The following is a 22,559-nucleotide window of genomic DNA, read 5'->3' on the forward strand; positions in this document are numbered from 1 at the left end:
ATCCTCTGCTTTCCACAAATTTACTCCAGAATCCTGCAATAGACAAATATGTAAAACATCTCCCATATTCATCACTCCGTATCTCCCCTATACGCTGCCCCAGCCGTCTATCCTCGCCCTTCATCTATCTTAACCTCACCAACCAGACTTCAGGTTGATTACTCTGGTATGGCCTAGCAGATTATCTACGTGTGAGTAACTCCCCGTTATTCCGTGTGTTTGTGCGTGCAATTGGAAATAGCGGAGATCACAACCTATCTTAGAGCGCATTTGTGTGATAAATTCCTTATATTTCATACCTTTTACATTACCAACTTAATTTCAAACTGCATAATTGTATTTTTATGATAAATTTATTTTATTTTATGCCTTTTGTATGATTGGCGAATCTCTGATATAGGAATTATTACCACTAGCCTTGAAAGTAATTTTTACTCGCCAGGGTCTCAAGTCATATCGAGAGAGTATTGGTGTAGTTATATATTATATCTTTATTGGCAATATATGAGATCGAATAGTTTTATCTTAGTTGTGGAAAAAGTATCACTTACTGTTAAAATAATCAACAAAAGATTTAGAAAAGGGCAAATGAATGCTTATAAATTGCCAGTTTTGTTTTAGAAAAGAAATAGGTACGCATTTTCTCAAAGCAGTAATGAGGTCCCTATGGAAAGTGAACTAATGGTTAAATCGGGATGTATGTATTATTCGTGAATTTCGAAATGGCTTTCGAGAGATTCCGACTGTTTAATGGGTCGACTGTTCAATCGGTTAAACTGGCAACTGAACCTCCTGCAGAAGATTGGAGCAAATTGAAAAGATAGATGATTTATCCAAAACCTGCACCTGTCTCGGACTACATTGTCGTGGATAGTTAATTGGAAGAGGATAGTAGCGCAAATGACCTTAGCTGTCGGTCGCCTCCCCTCAAAACTACTACTAAGAGGATAGTAATGGAGAGCCGGGAATAGCAGTGCTATACATTATAATTATACAGGAATGCCCACTATCGCATGATATTTTGTGTATATGTGTGTGGAGGTACTTTTTCAAGAAAAAGGAAGAATAAAATTAATATTATAGTTTTGGGGCATAAACTAGAACAGGTAAAATATTAACTCTAAATCGGAAGTACTTAAGATTAAGGGCATCTTAAGAAGAATTAGGTAGATAAGCATTCAAAGAAGCAGTTGTATCGTATAATGAGAACCATCAACTGTCAAAATAAAAGCGCAAAGGAAATACTTGTAAAAAATTAATATGAGGAGTAGTTTAATATGGTTCAGAAACCTGATCGTTCATGTGGGAGGATAGGTGTTAATTGGAAGCCATTGGGATTGGATGTGGAGAAGAGTAGAAAAAAATGCACGCAAAGAAATTCCAATGATGAAGCTTCACGCGGTAAAGAAAATATTGTTGGAAGGAAATGAAATAATATAGAAGATGGGTGAATGAGATATTAAGAGGTTATACAAGTAGGAAATAGGGCGCTAAAGTTAACTTGTAATATGATGCTAAAGATGATAATGGAGGAGAGCATGCTGGCAAAGCGAGGAAAAGGGAAAAAAATAAAAATATTGAATAATACTGAAGAACGAGGAAAATATGTACATTTAAAAAATGAGTTTTGATAAAACCTAACGAGGGCTTAAAGGATATTATGTGTCATGCTAGTGATGGCTTAGAAGTAAAGTAGCAATTGGTCCCAAGATTTATCTAAACCTTCCCTTATTCGGCAGACTAATACTATTATTAATAATAATTATGTAGAAATTAAAACTAGTCTATGGTCCACAGCAGAGAAAGTATTTTTAAATGTTACTTTTCAGCTAAAACAAGGCTGAGGGATTGGTAACACCTTTGCTCATACGTGAGTGTAGTCCATAATTCTTCAACTCTTCGTGCTTCCTCAAGAGTGCAGCATTGCGTATTCAGCAGCTGTTGGATCTCTAGTTGAATATGTGTGTAAATCTTCGCCCCAAACAAGTTCCATTTCTAGCCTCTTCGCTTATTCATTATTTCCTCATCCCATGCTCTTTCCCAGCGTTCAACCAAAATCTTGGATTCTTGCTTGTTACATATTTTCCTATTACACTCATAACCTTCAAAATGCACAAACAAGTACCGCAAAAATTCATCATTAAATTACAGATTACTATTTCTTTCAATTATCCTTTTTTGAAGTTTCAAGGTTATTCAAGAGTTTATATTTTATTTCAATGAATTTTCATTTACCAAGTCTCTCGTGTAGTACAAGCGCAGTCGTCGGAGCCCTTTGAAAACTTATTTACATCCACTGCTTTAGCTCAAGTACTTGAATTATTCAGTTATTACACTGGCTAAAATACTGTACTGCTTGCAAGGAATGCGGAACTATTCTGGGTTCATGAAGAATTGTATGTTAGCGAAAAAAAAGAAAACCTTGACGTTTTAATTTAATTTAAAAATGATCCCCTGTAGGTTATGAAATTATCTTGTAGCTAGAATTGAATAATTAAAACCCCAATAGAATTATTTTTTAATTTCAGGGCCAGTGTTAAAATTCTCTTTCGATATAAAACTCAAGACAGTTTTATTGTAGGTCTCTATGAGTTTTATTAAAAGTTAAATTTTTCCCTCGCTACCTAACTTTTAATATTAGCCCGGGCCAGCTCTTTCTTAAGTATAATTATGCAGATTCGCATACAAAATTATACTTCGTAATTCGTTTACGATGTTCAACGGACGTGCGCAAATTAATCGATAAAACGTAGGACAGTCACAATTCACGTCCAATGCGAGTCACGCACTCAGTTTTAATTGTTTCTTAGTATTTCCCATTACTGTCCAAATTAAAAACAGTGTCTAAAATGATGGTTGGCGCAACCTCGATGTATAAGAGTAGAATTCAAGGGGATTGCATTAATATTAAACTACAAGGCATTCAAACACGCGGAAAATTAATTTGAGCGGGACAGCCTGAGTGATTTCCGTACTTTTGTTTCAAATTCCAATTCGGAGAAAAAGATGAACTGGGAATGATAAATTTTTTTCTCGTTCCCATGGCACTACCGTCGGACCATCTCCCCACACAAAGGTGTAGCATCTTCCTCCAACATGTTTTCGTTCCCTCCATTTGCGCCTCTTCACTCCAATCCAGTCGTCTTTTTTCTCTCCCCCCATTCTAATTCTCTTCCCAGACTGGCCCTCCTGCATCCCTTTCCCTCTCAAACCCATTTCTCTCGTGCTCTCAGTTCTCCGCTCTTCATTTACTTCCTCAACCTCAAAGGCTTAAAAGCACGCAGGAACATGGTCGTCTCAATTTCGCAAAAATACCGTCCTTTGTCCACGTGCCTGTCCTTCACCCTTCCAACCCCATTCCCTGCCTTGGTCTTGTACGCTCTGCATCTCCCTTCTCCCCCCACATCGTGCCGCTTCTCGTGTCCAAAATTTTCGGCCTTTATCCCTCCCCTCCGCGGCACTCCTTCCTCCTGTGGCCCCCTGACCTGAAACGTATCTCTTCCCCCCTCTGCCCCCATTCCCACCCTCTCAAACTCTGTCCTCTTCTTCCATCCTCCCCAATTCTGACTTCCTTTCATCCTCCCCACACCCTGCCACGTCAACCTCTACTTTTCTTCTCAGTTTCATATTTGGCCATTCCACTCCCTACTCTCATCACTGCTACCTACTCCTCCTCCTTCCGTATTTTTTTTCCTAATGACTCCTGGGCCTTGATCCTTGGCCTCTTCTATTCTCGGACTTATATTAACCCACCGACTCGTCCCACCCCATCTCCCGTCTTTTCCCACGCCCCCTTCCACCCAACCCTACTGGCGCATCCTCCTCTCATGCATATTATCTCCGCTAACTTCCTTCGCTCCTTCCCTCCCCCGCCACGCTGTGCCTTACCCCGCGCGGGAGGCGTCATCTCTTCACTCTTCAAGATTCCCGCCAAGTCTCCCCCCGTGACTCCTTCCAGGGACCCGGGCAAACTTTTGCCCCTTCAAGGCTCGGTCGCCACTCCACCCCAAGATTCTCTGCCCACGAGACCTCTCCTTCCTTTCTCCTCCTCCCAGCCCCCCGGTTTCTATCTCGTACCCTCGTTTTCTTTTTCATGGGGTCCTTTCCCCGGTGCCCCCGACCCACCCTGGCCTCGGACTCTTTGACCTTACGCCGCTCACCACACCATCCACGCATGCATTATTCAAACATCTCGACAAGTTAATTTTCCCTACTTACGCATTTCTTTTTACGTTTTCCCCCTGGCCTTCGGGCTCGTTTCTCTCTCCTCCCACCAGCTCGTTCCATCGCTCAAGGAGTTGAAAAGCCTGTTATCCGCTGCGGTCTCCTCCGATCTGGTCGTCCTATTACGGAAAACGCTTTAAGGGTATTTAGTTATGGTGAACCCAAATGCTGAGCGCTTGCGGAAATTAAAGAAAAAAATTCGTTACAGGATTCCGTAATATCGTTGAAATTATTTTACCCTCCTGCTTTGGAAAATAATGTAATTAGCTTATTAAATGAAAAATATTCAAAATGATGATATTAATAAAATATATGTAATTTTTCCCGTCGGGTAGCACTTTCCATCCCCAAAAGATCGTTCCCTTCACCGTGTTCTAATAAATTCCCAACACTTTTCTTTTATACTTATTTAAAAATAATATTTCTAATGAATTTAATCAACGTAATTTGGTGAATAATATGGCAAATGCAAAGACCACCTAGTACTCTTTCTATACTGGTAAATGAGAAGAAATATTATAATGCTGCATAAGATTTATTATGCTGGGGAATGTATAAGGAACCCACATAATCCAGTTTTATCTTTACCTAATTTAAGGTTCATCTTACACTTGACGCTATTTATTATTTACCTTAGTAAGTTTAAATTTAAACGTAATTGAAACTATTTTGGAAGTTGATGATTATACTAGAGAACATAAAGCCTTTCTTGGTGCTGTATATAGCTGATACTCTACAGGTGGTATAATTTAGAAATGGCTTTAGCTTCCGGATTTGACAATCTGCAGATGGCTCATACTTTTTAGGGGTATTTTTTGAGCTGGCAAACTATTCCTTAATTTCCAATAAAGATGAAAAAATATAATTGATTTGTATTTTGAGTCAATTGTACAACTATTCATTTTATACAAAAGCTCTTGTACTTATCCAAGACGAAAATTAGCATATTTGGCTCAGATGAATTTTCGATCGATAATGGAAATCAACATGCAATCTTTTTTTAAATTTCAGCATGCATATTAGTACATGCTACTTGTTTATGAGTTTCTGAATCATATTTTTTTCCAATAATAAGCAAACAGAATGAATACGACAATGACTGCTGGTGAATTTTTATTTTGTAAAAAATGTGAAAATGTCAAGTTTGTGGTGCTATAAAAACAGTTTAAAAGGTGTTTCCATCTTTGGTATTTGACAAAATTATTTTACAGAAGATACGCAAATATGTTGCTAGTTAAAAAAACTATATTATAGCTCTATAATTTTTTATTTATTCACAGCATTTCCATTTGGCCCATTGTCCAAAACATTGTGTACATTCTTCAAATCTCTGTCATTTTGACACGTTAAACAAGTAAAACTGTCGTGCTAACAAAATATGAAAATCAAGGGGCTCGATAGATATGCCTTAGGAGTTTGTTAATTGAGAAGGTAATATGAAGTAAACTTGGGAAATAAGAAAACATCGGAGGTTATTATACCTGTAAGCTCATGGCAAATCCTTTTAACTGTCTGGCTTCCAGGAATTATCTTCCTCGCCATATGTGGACTGCTGTTAGATATATTAACTGCCTTCACGACAATTCCTTTTCGTGGTGGTTCAATATCTCGAGGGAAGACGCTTTCGTCTGTATTGTTGCAATTACTCTGTTTTATTTGTACCAATAGACAAATTAATCACTGCTATAGAGATTGCACAAGTTAACGTTAACTTTTCCTCAATTCTGTTCCAAAGAGTCCTCACTTCTGATTCACCTGTCTCAATGGCCATTTAGGCGTACTTTCCTTATAATTCTAGCAAAATGTATGCTCATGTTAAGTCAGTAATTAATATTCGAAAAAGCATTTCAGCAAATTGATTTATCAAATATCTTGGATAGTAGTTGTTGGCATTTTTTCCAAACAATGAAAATTGTTTGAAAAATATACCAACAACTATTATATTCCCAGCAAATATTATATTATTATATATATAGATAAATCCGGTTATTATTAAAATTCTTGCAAAAGTTGTTACAGGCTAAATCAATTAGGGTATCCCATTTGGCAATAATTTCCATTATATATTATGTTTAAATTTATTTTAATGAGAAAAATAAATGTTTCCCGTCTAGTTTCTCGCGCAGTTTGTTTTAACTGATTGACTGCACTTAGTGATGTAGGACTAGAAGTGCCAAGCGTCATGGTTTCGAGTGTAAATTTGTTGGAGACTCCATTTGAAGTTCATTGCCGTGAACTATTCATTCATAGCCACTGGCTTACATTAGTTTGATTGGCATTAGAGACAGGGTGATCTATGGACACTTTTTTATTTTTTTCACTTAATAGTAGTTCATTTCAGCGTCCAAATTATTTTGTTTTCAATTTTCCCAATTGGCATTGGTCACCGCCAAGATAAAATCCTTCGTTGCAAGAGTAATTATGCTAATTATTAATTTATTTAAATGTTAAACCATATGGAATATGTCGTCAAATACAGGGATTTACCTGTACTAAAGGATTATCGGAGTGGCACCATCCGCGTTCACGAGGGAGGAAAACTGGAGGAGTAAGTTCAAGGCAGGAAGATGTGATCCCTGACGAATTGCATCGTCGCAGGGTGTATCAAAAGAGGAGGGTGCATTCATCTGCTGCTGCACACTTGGGCAGTGATTAACCACCCTGCCTTATTGCATACACTTGTATACCTGTCTCTTGCTCGCAACGCGGCACTACGGCTAAACGTGAGAGGAATCCATCTCAGCGGAATGAACCCTATTCCGTACATTTCCGGGGAATCCTCATGGGTAGGAGATGTAGGGATGAACGCGTTGCTTCCTCCAATACGGGCGCTATGAATGATGGCTGAAGATCGTTTCATGGAAGCTCACTTGGAGTTGCTGAGAATGAAGTTGGGGTTGGGCGTTCGAAGACGTGATGAGATGAGGAAAGGGCTAGGATATAGGAGGGAAGCAGGTCGGTGTGATGGGCCGGGCGGATTAGGAAGGTAGAGCAAAGCCCTTGAAACCGAACATGTCCTGAGTACTTGATAGTGAGAGAGAGGGTGGTGGATCTCTTCACCTTTGAGTATCTGTGTCGGAAGGATGCAGCATGCAAGGTATTATTTCCGTTCCAAAGAGTTTCAAAGAGAACGTTGCCACCCTGAAAAAAGCTGTTTATCTATCGATCAAGTCAGTCAACCACAGCATTCGTAGAAACATGAAAGTTTTAAGCTACTTTACTTGGGGAGAATTTTAAAGCAATTTTTATTGCTGAATCTTTAAACTAGACTGTCATTTCAAATGACAGTCTAGTTTAAAGGGCCTTGTAATGGTAATACTAAACGGTGTATAATATAAGGTATCTCCAAGAATGAGTTTTCTTTCTCCAATTTTCTAATTCCTTACTCCAAGAATGGGTAATTTTGGAGTTAAAAATCAATCACAAAAATTTTCTTTATAAAATAGGTTCTCATAAGTGAATGGAATTTAATATGGCCTACCAATGTTTTATACTTTAAAAATCAGATCCTGACAAGGGTTCTTTTTCAGATGTTCTCAAACGTTATATAGTTTATGCTATCTCTGAAATTTTTCCCGGCGCGTTCTTGTGAAACTGCTTAATGATTAAAAAGTACTAAGAAACTTTTTAATTTTTCTAATTTTTCCTCTTTTTTAATGTATGAGTCCATTAATCCATGAGTCCAATAATGTAAAATAAACACATTTATAAATTAGCAAAAATAAACTATATTAAATATATAAATATGTTAGTTCATATGGTTTCGATGAATATTTTTATATTTCCTCTGAAAATTCATGTTCAAATAGAGACAGTGATTTCCGGAATTCCTTAAACATGGATTAAAGCCTCCAAAAGTTTTTTAAATATTAAGGATTTATTATAACTTTACCGGTGTTCATGAGAGAAAAATTATGATATCTACAAACAGCAAAGAACTTTCCTCTAAGGGGTTATGATGAATCAACGCATCGGGAATCATTTGTAACGTTATGAACCGCAAACGGCATGATCAAATATTTATTATAAGTATAACAATACTGAGGATCAATATCCACTGCGTGAGAATGGAGTGGTTGACGAATCGTTTTCCAAGGTCTATTATAGCACCAGCGCACGAAGAATTTTCATCGGTGAATGAAATACTCGACCTCGTAATTATATACATACCATACCATCTTATAGGTCGTTTTATTTTAAGTGACATACTTACTTATTGTTAATGCAAGTAAGGAAGGCCTGTAATGTATGGTTTTGGGGAACAACAAGATGTTATTAAATAAAAATGATCATTAGTAACGAAATGTATTTTTATTCATTAATTCAAATACATTTTCATAGAAATATTAAAAATAAATTTTAAATGCCTTAACTGACAAAATTAAATGTAACTTTTAATCAATATACAACATTTTATTTATTATAATTTTTATGGTGCTACTTTTTTCCAAGTTTTTTAAGCTAGTTTGAAGTTTTTGAGTATGATTTTTTCCAAAACCATTTTATATTTCCAGTTGATAAAATCAGGTATATAATTACACTTTTATTCATTTAAGAAAACTTTTAAATGCAACTGACGATTGTTAATTTTGACGGGTGAATGTTAGGTTGCAGAATAGATGCCATGTTATGAAATTTGTACTCGATTAACCAAATGACAATTTCTAAGGCAGATTTTACCCCAGTAAAAATAGGTTCTTGATAAAGACCATCTAAGATTAAGGTGAAAAGTCAATGTTTTTAATTCCAATTAGTATTTAAGACGAGAGGAATGCAGCTTATCGCCTTTCTGAAAACCTCACCTCACACCTAACCTACTTTTTCTCCCGAATGTTTTGCGCTTTTAAGTCTGAATGGCGTGTAAGAGGAAAAAGCAAAGACTAATTATGCATCGGGTAAATACTCACATAAGTAATAAAATAAGTATTTTGAAAGAAGTAAGTCGATTGCCTCAACGTACTGAAGAGGCGCACGTAATAGACTGGAAGGTTTACTTGTTTTAGTTTCGTCGGTCTTCAATTTCTTGATTTCTCATGATGCTCCACCAAAATCCCAAGTATGCCACTTGAAAGAAAATGAATAACACGAAAACGTAAGAAATTGTAATGCCGATGCAAAATAGGAATCAAGTACCAAAAAAGCCAGTTAAAAATACATACACGCGAAATTATACTTTGACATGCGAGAAAAAACTTCTTTGCTCTAAAAACTTTCATAGGAACAACTTATTCAGGCTTGAACCGTAGTCGTTATGAACAGTTAAAATGAAATCAGACTCCCTGTATTCATTCGTCAATGCCTTCTTGCTCTCCGTGAAATTGGCTCCATATATGCTAGTTTAGTTTCGTCGCTCAAGGACCCGTTCAATGAATTTGATTCGTAATATCCTGGAAAGCTTTTTGAAGTTCCATTTTTGCTAAACTTTTCGGCGTCAGCACTGCATACATTTTGAAACCGCAATATCATTTTATCAATTTTTGAATACGTCAGAACGGAAAAATGAGCGGATCTTCAATCGGCGACCAGGAAATGAAAGAGAATTTTTATTTACTTCAATGAGCGCCGAGCTTTATTATGCGCGGAGGAATATTAATTCAAAACTCGAGAGAGCGGTTTGAGTTTTTGAATGTAAACTGACTGAAAGAGAACTCTGTAGCAATGTTAAAGCATTGAGTGCTTTCAAGGAAAGCGCACTCTATTCTCTCTCCCTGCCCGCATACTGTTTTGGTCTAACTGCGGTGTAACTCTGAATTAAAATTTTCCTTGATAGATTATTTAATGTCAGGGTAGTGACTTTGCCGGTATCGATCAGCAAAATGTCGGGTTAACTCATTGTCCATGTACCACTATGTCATTCCTTAGTTTTCGAAAATTTGATGACATATGAAAAGTATAAGTAATTTCATTCATTGGCTCTGCTCTCATACAATTCTGCTATTCTTATTGCTTTGAAAATTTCAAGAAATTTATTTCATTGATGCAACTGAAAGCGTCAAGTAAAACTTAAATCTTTAATATGCCTTTAATATTGTAATTATCACAACAGATGATTATTTCAATAAGTAAGGGTAGAAATATCAACCTTTTGATAGTATGTATTAGTCAATTGATCATTGTCAGGATATTATTCATAGTGACATCACTGGCCTTTTTTTAAATAGGATTTCATTATAAAACTCATTAGCTATAAAATATAAAAATAATATAATGCATCCTTCTCTTTAATTCTCCTATAATACTATATACTATCTTTCTGTTTTCAGTAACCGTTCATATGAATATTTAGAGTTTGTCGTTATACTGCAGATTCATGTAACTGCCTACTTCCAGGCCTCTCCCTTAAATATTTTCTATTTAATTTCCCTTCCACTACTGTCATCAGATAGGTATCATGACTCAAAATTTACCTCATGGATTTTTTTCCTGTACTAAATGGCTATGTTAAATTACTAAATATGCCACGAAAGTATTACTTCTCTCACTCTTCGTAGGAAATAATTATCTCCTCTATTTTTGCATATATATATCTCTTTTTGGCGTAACAGTATATGTTCATTCTTTATAAGCTTCCTAACTTCAATAATGCCACCAACCTTGCCACGCATGCTTCAATTCCATTTTTAAATTGAATCTACTCTTTCAACATTTACAAGATTTTTCTTTTTCCGATGCCAATATTGTGTGCGTCAAGTGCATTTTTCCCTGTTGTATGATGCATTCTATGTTGATATGACACATCATATCATATGAATAATTGAGGGGGTGTTTTAGAAATTGAGAAATTACTTTTCTCGAGTTATTTAGCTGCCTCCAAGTCAGACCTTTACCTTGGCAGAATACTTCATTCTGCGGCAAGACGGATACATTTCTAAGATTAATATTCGCCGGTTCCCTTGGAAACACTCCACGCCCTTCACTCCCACGTTTTTTTCGAAAAAGTAGGTCCATTATTCGCGTAGGGAGAGCAATTTCAATGCATATTTTAAAAGGGAGGGTGTGGGAAACATTTTTTCGACCATCGCTATATCTCCGATATGTGCTTTGTGTGGGTTTCTTTTTTTTTAAATCGCGATTCCCCATGAACGTATGCATCCAGGAAAACGTGGATTACTCTCGCATTAAGGATTCAAATGGAAGGCTTCTCTATTCCCCCTGGAAGAAACATGCTTTTACCCTTTTCGAGAGACGTACACTTGGGTTTTTGGAAAGAAGAAGAATCTCGAGATTTTTTTTCTCGCGAACGATTCCCATTTTCTTCCTCACCTTCTCCTCCCAGCAAAGAGCAGAGAATGCCTTCACGCATGGAGCGGAGTCAAGGGAGCCATCGGTGACCTCCTAACACGAGGAGGCCAGGGTGAGGGAACGAATTCATGCATGCTCTACCATTAAAAAGAATTGAATGAAGTTCACTCTCAGTGCTCAGGCGTGATATCTGGGGGGATGAAAATCGACATTGCAAGGATCTCACACCTCATGTTTAGGATTTTCTTTACTGGTGAATTTCGATTTAAACGTTATGGACGCGATGCCTTCGGAAAAGGTGAAACTTACTTTTTTGGATGCCAAAGCTTTGAATTACGCTTCATGTTAACCACCATGTTATAACTGACAATAAATGGAATAAACAGATGGTTTCTGAAAGTGTATGGGCCAACTACCATTGACTTCGTACTATACTGCATGTACGAGGCTGCGATCCGTACTAGTCATGCGAGCCGTGCTATACAGCATGCACGTTTAAACTTACATAAATCGATTTAGTTCTTTACTTAAGGTATAGCCACCTTGATCGAAGAAATTAATGGATTTATATTTGTTTATGTGTGCGGTGAGGAACTAAGTGAATGGTCAGTGATTTTTAATTTAAGTTTGATTTGATTTTTTTCAAATTTCATTACCGATATAACATTACCTTGCGCCTGAAGATTACGACCCTTATCAAATCATCGTTTCACGGATATAGTAACGCCATAATATTAAATACAATGCATATATTTATTATTAGTAAATTTTATTTTTGGCTCGGTGATCAGATACATTGTTGTTTACATTATACTATATGTATTCATTAAATTAATGAAACTTGGAATGCAATAAATTTACTGTTCAGCTTTTTTACCATTTTAAGTAATCCGAAAATTATTAAAATTTAATTCAAACGAGTTGGAATTCAATGCTCCATTATTCATTAAAACTTAAATATTTATACGGTACTGAATATTAAGCTCTCTGGGCTAAAAATGCATTTTTGGTGGGCGAATTTAATTGAATAAGGATCATGGGATATTATCTATACATTGAACAGGGATACTTTTTGCCTTTTCTGACTGAAGGATAATAGCACTTTTAGGTAAAGTTTAGTAAATTGGAAATTAGGAATTCGATGGTTTTAGGTTTTACTTTTTGGTAATTTATGATCAGTGAATAAATTTATTAAAACATAATTTTTTTTTTAAACTTTACCAAGTTTATTTATTTCAGGAACCGAGTTCTTTGGCCATTGTTACACCCCATTTTATTTGACAATTTTGTACGGGTCTAGATTACTTATCGTGCCATGTGACGGTAATAAAATATATACATCACATGAAGAATTCTGCATGTCCGGGTTTTCACCGCGTTGTTGTTTGAAGCCGACAACAGTTTCGCCGAAGTTTCATCCGGCGTCTTCAGGTCGAAGACGCCGGCCTGAAGACCTTCGACCTGAAGTATTCCTCTGAAGTATTCTTCGACCTGAAGACGCCGGATGAAACTTCGGCGAAACTGTTGTCGGCTTCAAACAACAACGCGGTGAAAACCCGGACATGCAGAATTCTTCAAGCCACCGCCGCGAAAATCTACGCAGCCATATATACATCACATATTCATGTAAAGGTACCCTCCAGTCTCCCACCGGGATACCCCACGTGATTCGTTTTCACCGGACTACGGTCGAATACCTTTTGGACGGACATTGGTGGAATATTGCTAATCTTTATGATTGATAATTATAGTTGATTACGTTACGTAACTTTTATTTTAAATAACCAGTCAAAGGAAAATATCTTTTTAAAAAAGGCATGAAGGTTAGTTATTCCGAGATCATGAATCAAAGTCGTGAAAAATTCTTTTAGATTTTTCTTCTCAGAGTTACATTCAAGAATCACCAATCGTTACACTACAGGCATTCAGGATATTTATTCCTCCCAAAAAAAAGGGATTGAAAAATTGAAAGTTTCATTCGGCTTTGGCTACGCATGAGGCATATTACTATATATACTTAGAGAGTTTTAAAGCATGAATATGTGCGCAGGTTGCACTGAGGACGAGGCCAAGAGAATGAATTCCAAATCTTCATTTTCAAGAGTTGTAGGGTTCAACGATATAATGGAAGCCTTTATGAGGGAAAGCAATATCCATGGACCCAAATAAGACTAATGTGCTCAAAAGCGGCCGGAATGGAGAGATCACTTCACTTGACTACATCACGGCCATAGAACAATTGAAAACCGTCTCGCAAATCACATTACGTCCGACGGCAAACGCCTGCCAAAACTCGGGGAGGGAGGGGTACTCTTAGTTTTCCACTCGCTCATTGTTGGTCATGCTGGAGGATTTGGAGCTCCAGCCAACATCGACGCGCTTCCTCCTCCCCCGACCACAAGATCATTTGTGGCCCTTCATTTCGATTACACTCCCGTGAATTATTTCCCCTCTGTCCACTCGGACTCCATCATGAGCGCTGCGGAACTAGATTGTGAACTAAACGAGTCTTTCATCTTTCGCTCACGCAGCGAGAGAATTCCATTTCCCGTTCCATTTTACGGGGCACTTTTTGCTAATTCCTCCCTAATGTCGATTCAACGGGAGTGTTCTCCGGTCGAAATTTAACATGGTGGCCGTTCGCCATTAATGTTTTTGTCCAGTGCGTCTAAAAACAACCCCATTCCTTCTATAACTTGACCTTGACAATGGTCCGCACTGCGCCCACCGAAATCCTCTCTATCTATTCCCCCAGTTATTCCCTCCGCTTTCCCCACCCTACTACTAACGACCGTCTTAATGCACTTCCGCAGGTGTCGTATGGATCCACATCGCCGGCCCTAAGCGACCGCCGCGAGTTCCCGCTCTTCTTTCGCACGGTGGCGCCGGACTCATCACACAACCCGGCACGCTTGGCGTTCGTCAGCCGCTTCAAATGGGACACGGTGACCGCCCTGAGTCAGAACGAAGACGTGTTCTCGCTCGTAAGTAGTCATTTGACAATGTAATGTCTTCTTTATGGGCACTGCCACGTGTGCTGGTCAGAAAGGATTCTGTTCGCGTCCTTGGAGTGAAATGTATTCATCTCAACCATTTACTACTATTTGATGAACATATCGCTTCTTTTCAAATTTATCTTTTTGCGTACGATTTCCAAGACCTTATTTTTATCTGGGAAACGTATTAAATTAAACTATTTCAAGCTATTAAACTTCAACTAATTAAACTTGTCTTATTACTCAAATAATAGCTTATTTCCGCTCGAATTATAACAAATATTAATGCGTGCAATATAGAAACAACTAGAGTTAACTTAATATTTGCCTCACTTTCATACTTTATAGAACATTATTTATGAAAGTATCTAACTTATGAGTTTACCTTTTTGTACGGGAACTCTGACAGTGGTGACTTGTTTCGCATTAAAATGCCAATTTTCTTATGCAAAGTATTGCAATAAGTGAGACACCATTTTAGTATTTCGTCACGCCTTATATTTCCTTCATTGCTCATTTTGGAAAATCAAAAGTGAACTAGTGAAATCTAATCCCAAAAATATGGAATTTAATAGATGAAAGAGGCTGTGCAAGCCTTCAAGTTGTACAAAAGTTAGATTTTTAAAATTAGCATAGGGAATTTTAGTAGATGGAGAGTTATTCATTGTTAAACTATCCATATTTTTATCAACCATAACAGAGATGAAAGATAGTTATTAGGATGCTCAAGGGAAAAGGCCACGAGATCATCCGAAGGAGAACGAAAATAGGTTATTGTCCAAGGAAAGTAGCAATTAAATATGGCCAAAATGGAGTTTTAGACGGAATTCATTACAGAAATGGAAGATGTTCGTTGTGAAAATAAAATAATCGCTATTAGAAGACAAAAAGATACTGCAATCAGAATAGAGAAAAAACAGCCTAACAGATTATAAATGTTCATCGAAATATAGCTTCTTAAGGTTAAAAAGACCTTTATTAAGCATGTATAGCGAGGAGATACACGCAATTTACCAATGAATGTACCGCAAATACAACAGAAATGGTAATACGTATTAAAAATAAGTATGGTGTAAGGAAGTACATTCATAAAGTTTACATTGAAGGAGAAAAGGGACAGTGAAGATCCCGCAATTATGAGGACGTAAAAAAATATGCTGGCAAATTTTTAAGAGAGAGATTAAATTATTCGTTATGCCATGCTGCATAGCTACTTCTTCCACGCAATAATGGAAGGAACAATTTATTTTAGAAGGAAGTTCACGGTCAGCCCGGAAATATTGTAAAGCCGAATGAGACATTGTGGTTCCTATTTATGTAAAAATCACTAATTATCATTTTTGCCTTTGTTACAAAGAATCTTAACAATAACATTCGTGAAAAATTACAACCTAATAAAGCTGTTTACGAATTTCGGACTAATTTTATAAAATCAAATTGGAGAAATTATAGGAAAAGAATTTTAATACGTTTATAAAATAAATTTTGATAATTTTGTCGATTTAAATTTTAAAATATGAACTTTTCCATTTTCAAACTGTACAACTAATGTAGTCCTGTTTACGATCATAAACTGACGGTTGCTTTGCTGCATAAGTCAAGTGATTTCTTTAAATATATGATTATTTAACTATAACTTTTACTAGGAATACATTTTGGCTTCTGATTTAAGAAAATTGTAGGCATATGTATATCAGTATTAATCATGGACCCAAATGAATATTTTTTCTTTTGAACTGTAACAAAGAATCCAGTGAAATAGGAAAACATTGATTACATTTTAAAGGATATGACCAAAAGCTTTATAATCAAATCACCTCTTTTTGTGTGCGATTGGTCCAATGTTGGGGATAACGTACTGTTACATGAAGGTATACCTGATGATACCTTCCTCGGATATTCAGGTGTAATATTGTTTGATGAACAATCGAAGAGACTTTCGAAAAAGAAAACTATCTTCAAGTAGATAACTGTAGATGATAATAATTACTTTGAGTAGCAGTCTTCATTACTTTATTATTTTAAATCTATCATTATTAAATTACAAAACAGCCAAAATAAGCGGTTCAAGAGATTGCCCTGTTTTAAACATAGCGCTGAAATGAATTTCTTAAAATTACAGCTATAAGAAGCATTCTCTTTTTGTCCAATGAAATCCAGATGAGGAAGAATTTTAACGAAAACATTTTAAGCGTTAGTATTGTATTTTTCCCTATATTCAATGTAATTAAATCGAAATGTATAAGTATCCTTTTTAAAGTCTAAATTTCTTTGTAATATTTCTAGGAAGAGGAAAGTTTGATGAATTGTGCATTTTTTCCATTACTCTGCTCAAAAAATGAATTTCTTCCATTATATAACTTAATTTATTTTCAGGCGGTGAACGACCTCGTTACAGAGCTAGAGCAGGCCAATGTGAGCTGTCGATCGACCGTGACATTCGGTGAGAATGACTTCAAGGTGCAACTCAGAATGCTTCGCGTAAGTAATGGTTTTATTATTATTATTAGGTAATCTACCGGTTAAGGTAGGTTTTTGGATGGACATAATCAATAATTAAATAATTTGTGACCCCTAGCAAAACACAATATCCTACTCTACATCAGGTCCCTCTTCATCTCTGAGTACTTTCCTCCTCCTTTTATCCCGTCCAACATCCCTATCCGGTTCCTTCCCTTTCCTCGTTTGCCTAACATTCTCCCCTCTGTTACAATCTTCAACATCCCACTGCCGGTCAATACCCCCATTCATCCACTTTTCCTGCTTCCATAGGATTTCTCCCAACAAACCCCTCTCTCCGCCCACCATACCAAGTACTTCCTCATTTGTTTTCTTCTCTGTCCCTTTCACCTACTCCATTCTTCTCCACACCCACATTTCAAAAGCCTCCAATCTACGTCCATCCTCCTGCTATCCTGCTGCTTGTAATGGTTTTATGCACTTATAAATTGCCTACTTAAACACCGCTCAAACGAAATTATTTTTATATTTATATATTTGCTAAAAGTTTTTTGGATCAACATTTTATCATGATGATTATCCTGCGTCGTTCCAATTTATATCACCATGTATCCATTTAAAACAGAAGTGAGGCTCATAGATATGATAGGTCCGTTTTTATTAAATTACACTCGTTTTCCGATTGATGAGTCATTGGGTATTAGTTCAGATACCTGCTTAAGTGTGCTAAACATCGTGCTTAATAATAACAAACTATGTGCTTATTGATATATCCCGCAGTAGATTTGCATCTTACAACGATTATGATTTAAGATTCACTTCTATCCTGTTCAAACGCGCATGATTGACTTTGAAGATGAAAAAGACCTATCACAAAGTAGCCTTTATTGATAAGCCCCAGATATGAATAATCAGGTGTACCCTTCCAACGCAGTTCAATAATCCGGATATCGGTCCTATAAGCAATCATAAGCGAAAAATATTAAATAATGTTGATATTTGAAATCACGAATTTAGGTTTTCATGCAAGTGGTAATGCAGTGGTAATAAAGTAATCGTTTGTTTGAAGTGTACATTTTGGGAAAGGATTGTGGGTTTTTTTGGAGGGGCTGAATATTTAATAAAAGGAAAGAGAATGAGAATTACGTTCCGTTAAAAAGTCAATTTCACCTGACAAGGAGGTAAGTACGATTGATTGCCATCGAAATTATATTTATATAATAACTTTGGGATACAAAAAATATAATAAAAATCATATTTAGTTGTTTTAGTGAACAAATGGCATGAGAAATTTTTTAGCTATTAGCTATTGGATCATAGGGTCTAATGCGAGAGATGACTTTGAAAATCCCAGTCTTAATCGAATATGTCTACCATTTTGAGTTCCGAACTACCAGTAACCGGAAACAGGTAAATGGGGCGCTATGGGACCTGAATGTATGAATTTCACCCATCATGGAGTTCATTAGCAGTGTCCACCCATTCGATCTGCAGGATGGCGAAATAACGTTGGTTTGCCAATAAAACGATGCCATTTTAAACTTAATGCATTTTCATTTATGATCGCGTGGCATCGTACTAGAAGTCATTTTTGGGGATTTGTTTTTCAAATAGATCATATTTCCCAACAGAGGACGAGCCAGCATATTTGCTTTGCCGCGACGATGTTCACCACGCAAACGCATCAGACATTTCGTTTGTTTTTCCTTTTGCATTATCAATGTGACTCCCACAGTGTGATTATGGGAGTTAATGTCATTATTTTGTTCGTCATGGGCTCGTTGACTGTCGTTGCTTTCGATAAACGTGTTCTATCCAAAAGGTTTTCACAGTAGTCGTAGTGCGTTGGCGTGTGTGTGTAGATATAAAATATATATATATATATATATATATATATATATATATATATATATATATATATATATATATATATATATATATAATATTTATATAAATAAATAAATATATATATATATATATAATATTTATATAAATAAATATATATATATATATATATATAATATTTATATAAATAAATATATATATATAATATGTATATACACGCACATAAATATATATATATATATGTATATTTTACATATATAATATATTGCAAAAATATGGTTGATCAATATCTCGATAGGTAAGTGCAAAACACGGAGAATACCTATAGGCCATTTGAACTCTATGCGTGAATTTCCTGAGTTTTATGACTAAAACTAACGTTGTAGGAATATTTATAATAATAGTAGGCAAAGTATTTTTTTTCTCTAGGCTACTTCCTCGTATCATTAAGGTCCTTAGTATATGAAGTACCTAAGTAGGTACTCTAGCGTGGTTGCCACAAGCGTGGGGATGTACTCATTGAAACCTTCCGATTTATTCATCGGAAATATAATCAAAATACCTCCCTTTGTTAAACAAACGACGTCGATCTTACTAATATGCATCAACTTTGAATAAGCTATTACAATGTTTTGGTTTGTGACGTAGCTAGTTAGTTTTTTAACAATCCACATCACTTCAAGTGAAATTAAAGTCTTCAAGCCCAAACTTTAAAGTTTCTCGTTCAGCTTTGTTAGCTGCAATCCACTTTTTGTCTCCGCGCAGATACCGAGAATTAAGTTAATATGTTCTATAGTCTCTCTCATGAATCAATCAATAACTAAGTGAATTAACAACTTACATGGAATATTACAAGACTCAGTAGATTTTTCAAAATTAGCTGCGATAATTAAGCTACTTCTCTGAGCTTAGTAACTGAAATAGCGTCGAAGCCTTTCCGTACTCATGAACTAAAAGCATAAAAATTAAATATCTGGGAAAATGGAAATACATTTAAAATTCCATTTATTGATAATTAATAAATGCTATAACAATTTGTCCAATTCACCATTTGATATGTCCACAATACTCATTTCCTCTGCTAGAAAATACATTACAGATAACTATCTTGCGTACTTACCACACTGCTTGGTCTAATAAATAACTCTGTGACGGGTAAGAATAGAAAATCCATTTAAGTTTGGCGCAAAAGAATATATTATTACTCTACTTCCACCTGAAAAATAAATGTTTAGTTCTGAAGAACTCGCAGTTCATGCAGTTATTTTCAAAAAAATTTATCGGAGGATTATCATATTTCAAATCACAAAGGTAGAAACAATTAATTCCTATTTTCCGCGGGGACATATTTTACGAATATTTTGTAGCAATTGTTCATAACTTAATATTTTAAACGAAGGAGTTCTCATGGCTATTAGTAACTTGTCAAAAGGCTTATATACTCCTGGTGGCTATAGGGTAAAGGTAAGCTCGACTGACAGTAGGTGGCGTACATATACACGAACTCATGTTTCTCTAAGGGAAGTCCTCCTTCCACCCAAGAGAGTTTTTTGTGTTGATTGGTTAATTAATCGAATTTCTAATACAAAACTTTTTTCCAAGTGTGGAATGAAAATTAGTGTTGAATCATGATAACCCTACTTAATTCCATTTCATTGAACTCGGGCACATAAAGCTACAACAAAGTTAAACGTTATACGGTCATTGGTGGGTGTTTTTTTTACCTCGTTTCATGCAAATTTACAGTTACACCATATCGCATCAGACACTAGCGTAGCAAAGAGTAGAAGATATTATTGTGCCATGTAGAAGAAAAACCTTGCATAGAGAAGTGGTGCGTTGATTATTTTTGGTGCATTCCTTCTGGTGGTTCTATTTACGGAAGCTCCTTATTGATCACGCCGTAGTATTGATGGGTTCATTACCGAATGAGAGTGCCAAATTTTGGGGATGTGCAATTGATGCTGCGAACGAAAATTTTAATTTCACCATCATCCATGTTCCGATTCAAATTGAATAACAAATGTTTAACTTGGTAGCATATTTATGATTATTTGCGTATTTAAAAGCCAAATTTAAGTCTAAATTAACGTTCTTACGGAAAAATTTGGAATTTTAAGCAAAAAAAAATATTGGTAAAATTATGAATTAGTCAAATATATTTGACGAACTCGTTTTCAAACGAGAATTGAACATAAAATTTTTAAAACGTAAAAGTAAAGAAGTCTCCGGCTTCCGCTTTGCCAATGGAGTTTATCCATTAATGGAAGGCATAATATTTTATCATTATATCACCATATAAATTTCTCTTATAATTTGTCGTTAATTATTTACCTTCCGATTAGCTTCTTGAGGAACCATAAAAATCACAATAATAATGAAAGAAGACATTTAACCCCTCCACGTAGAATTTTTTATCAACACCTAGATTTCATTACAGCGTAGCATCTTCAGGGCCTGTAGATGCTACGCTGTACGTTTTAATGTTTCCTAGGTCGTAATAAAAAAGTTCTACGAGGAAAAGTGTTTTCTTTCATTATGAAGGAACTCCACTATATTACGAATGAAACTGTGTCATTACCATGATAATTTTTTGACCAGACCGGACTCCTTTTTTAGTCTCTCATACTTTCTTTCGCCTAACAGAACTCTCTCACTCCTGTCACCGCTTCCCCCCCATTTGATGGGTGTTTCATCTCTAAGCATCGGAGAATTAGAGGACTGATCGATAGTTATGGCTGCCAAAATGGCTAAGGTTGCCTTCTTATAGTAGGAATGTGCTTCAAATAATGTACGAAAATGGTACTTTAAATGTAATTGGCGGCGGATATTTAACATTTCCATCCAGAGATGGCTCCACTCCGCGGAAAGAAAACTGAATGTCCAATTTAGCGATTCATTGTAAACCCTTTGAATTAAATCTTCAAGCAAAGTAAAATTCCATCAAGCTACGGATTTTACTTCCTTGACTATTAAAACTAGGCTTTCAACTGAAAAGTGAATAATAATAACTTCCAATGGGTTTCATTCCAATAATAAGTAAGTTCCAATGGATTTCATTTTAGAAACGACCAGTTTTGTTGAATAGACATCATTAGATACAATACACAACTTTTTATCATTTATACATTCGAACGACGAAACCGGTCGTTATCAGGTTATATCAGAGGAACTTACAGAGTTATTAGTATTCACTTTTCATCATGAAGTTACGTCAAGTTGAGTCGAAAACAATAGAATTCATCGTGGGTTTTCAATTATTTCTCATTTTTATTTTGTTGAAACCATTTTAAACATTTGATAATTAATTGTATTAATTCTTCCCCGACAATATTTCTGAAGGTATATTTTCCCATAGTTCCTGACAGTTTGTCAAAGATGAAAGAAGAACCATTAGATCTATTTTGATACCCTTTCAAGTCAGCTGTCAAAATATTGTTAAGGTCACAATAAAATTTCATGCAAATACTAATTTTCTAAGAGTAACTGACATAAATAGCAAAGCAAACCAAGCACTTTTATTGATCGAGTGCATTACTTATCTTATCTTCAAGGTGTGCCAGCAGCTATGCCACATCAAACTTTTAATTCTATAATCTGGTTTTATATTTTGATTACCTCTCCCGATATGCTAAAATAATGCCTGAATATGTAATTTAGGTGCCTTTCGTCCATATAATTTGCACTGAACTTCAGCTAATCTCAAAATTAATGAAATAATACGGCTCTTATGAAATATGGGCTGTTAAGTATGTCATCTTTTGGTTAAACCTTAACATTTCCGTTTTTTAA

The 22,559-nt window shown here is 35.9% G+C and overlaps 1 protein-coding gene across 1 annotated transcript in view; it reads left to right on the forward strand.

The window, feature by feature from the left end:
- GABA-B-R3 (gamma-aminobutyric acid type B receptor subunit 3) overlaps positions 1–22,559 on the forward strand; it is a 653,270-nt gene that overhangs the window by 501,295 nt on the left and 129,416 nt on the right. The window contains exons 7-8 of the mRNA XM_071598960.1: positions 14,280–14,450; positions 16,839–16,943. Coding sequence (XP_071455061.1) covers positions 14,280–14,450; positions 16,839–16,943 — 276 coding nt within the window. The remainder of the gene's footprint in view (positions 1–14,279; positions 14,451–16,838; positions 16,944–22,559) is intronic.

This window comes from Hetaerina americana, unplaced genomic scaffold, assembly GCF_022747635.1.
Source record: "Hetaerina americana unplaced genomic scaffold, ioHetAmer1.1.p SCAF_10, whole genome shotgun sequence".
In the NCBI taxonomy this organism is placed as follows: domain Eukaryota; kingdom Metazoa; phylum Arthropoda; class Insecta; order Odonata; family Calopterygidae; genus Hetaerina; species Hetaerina americana.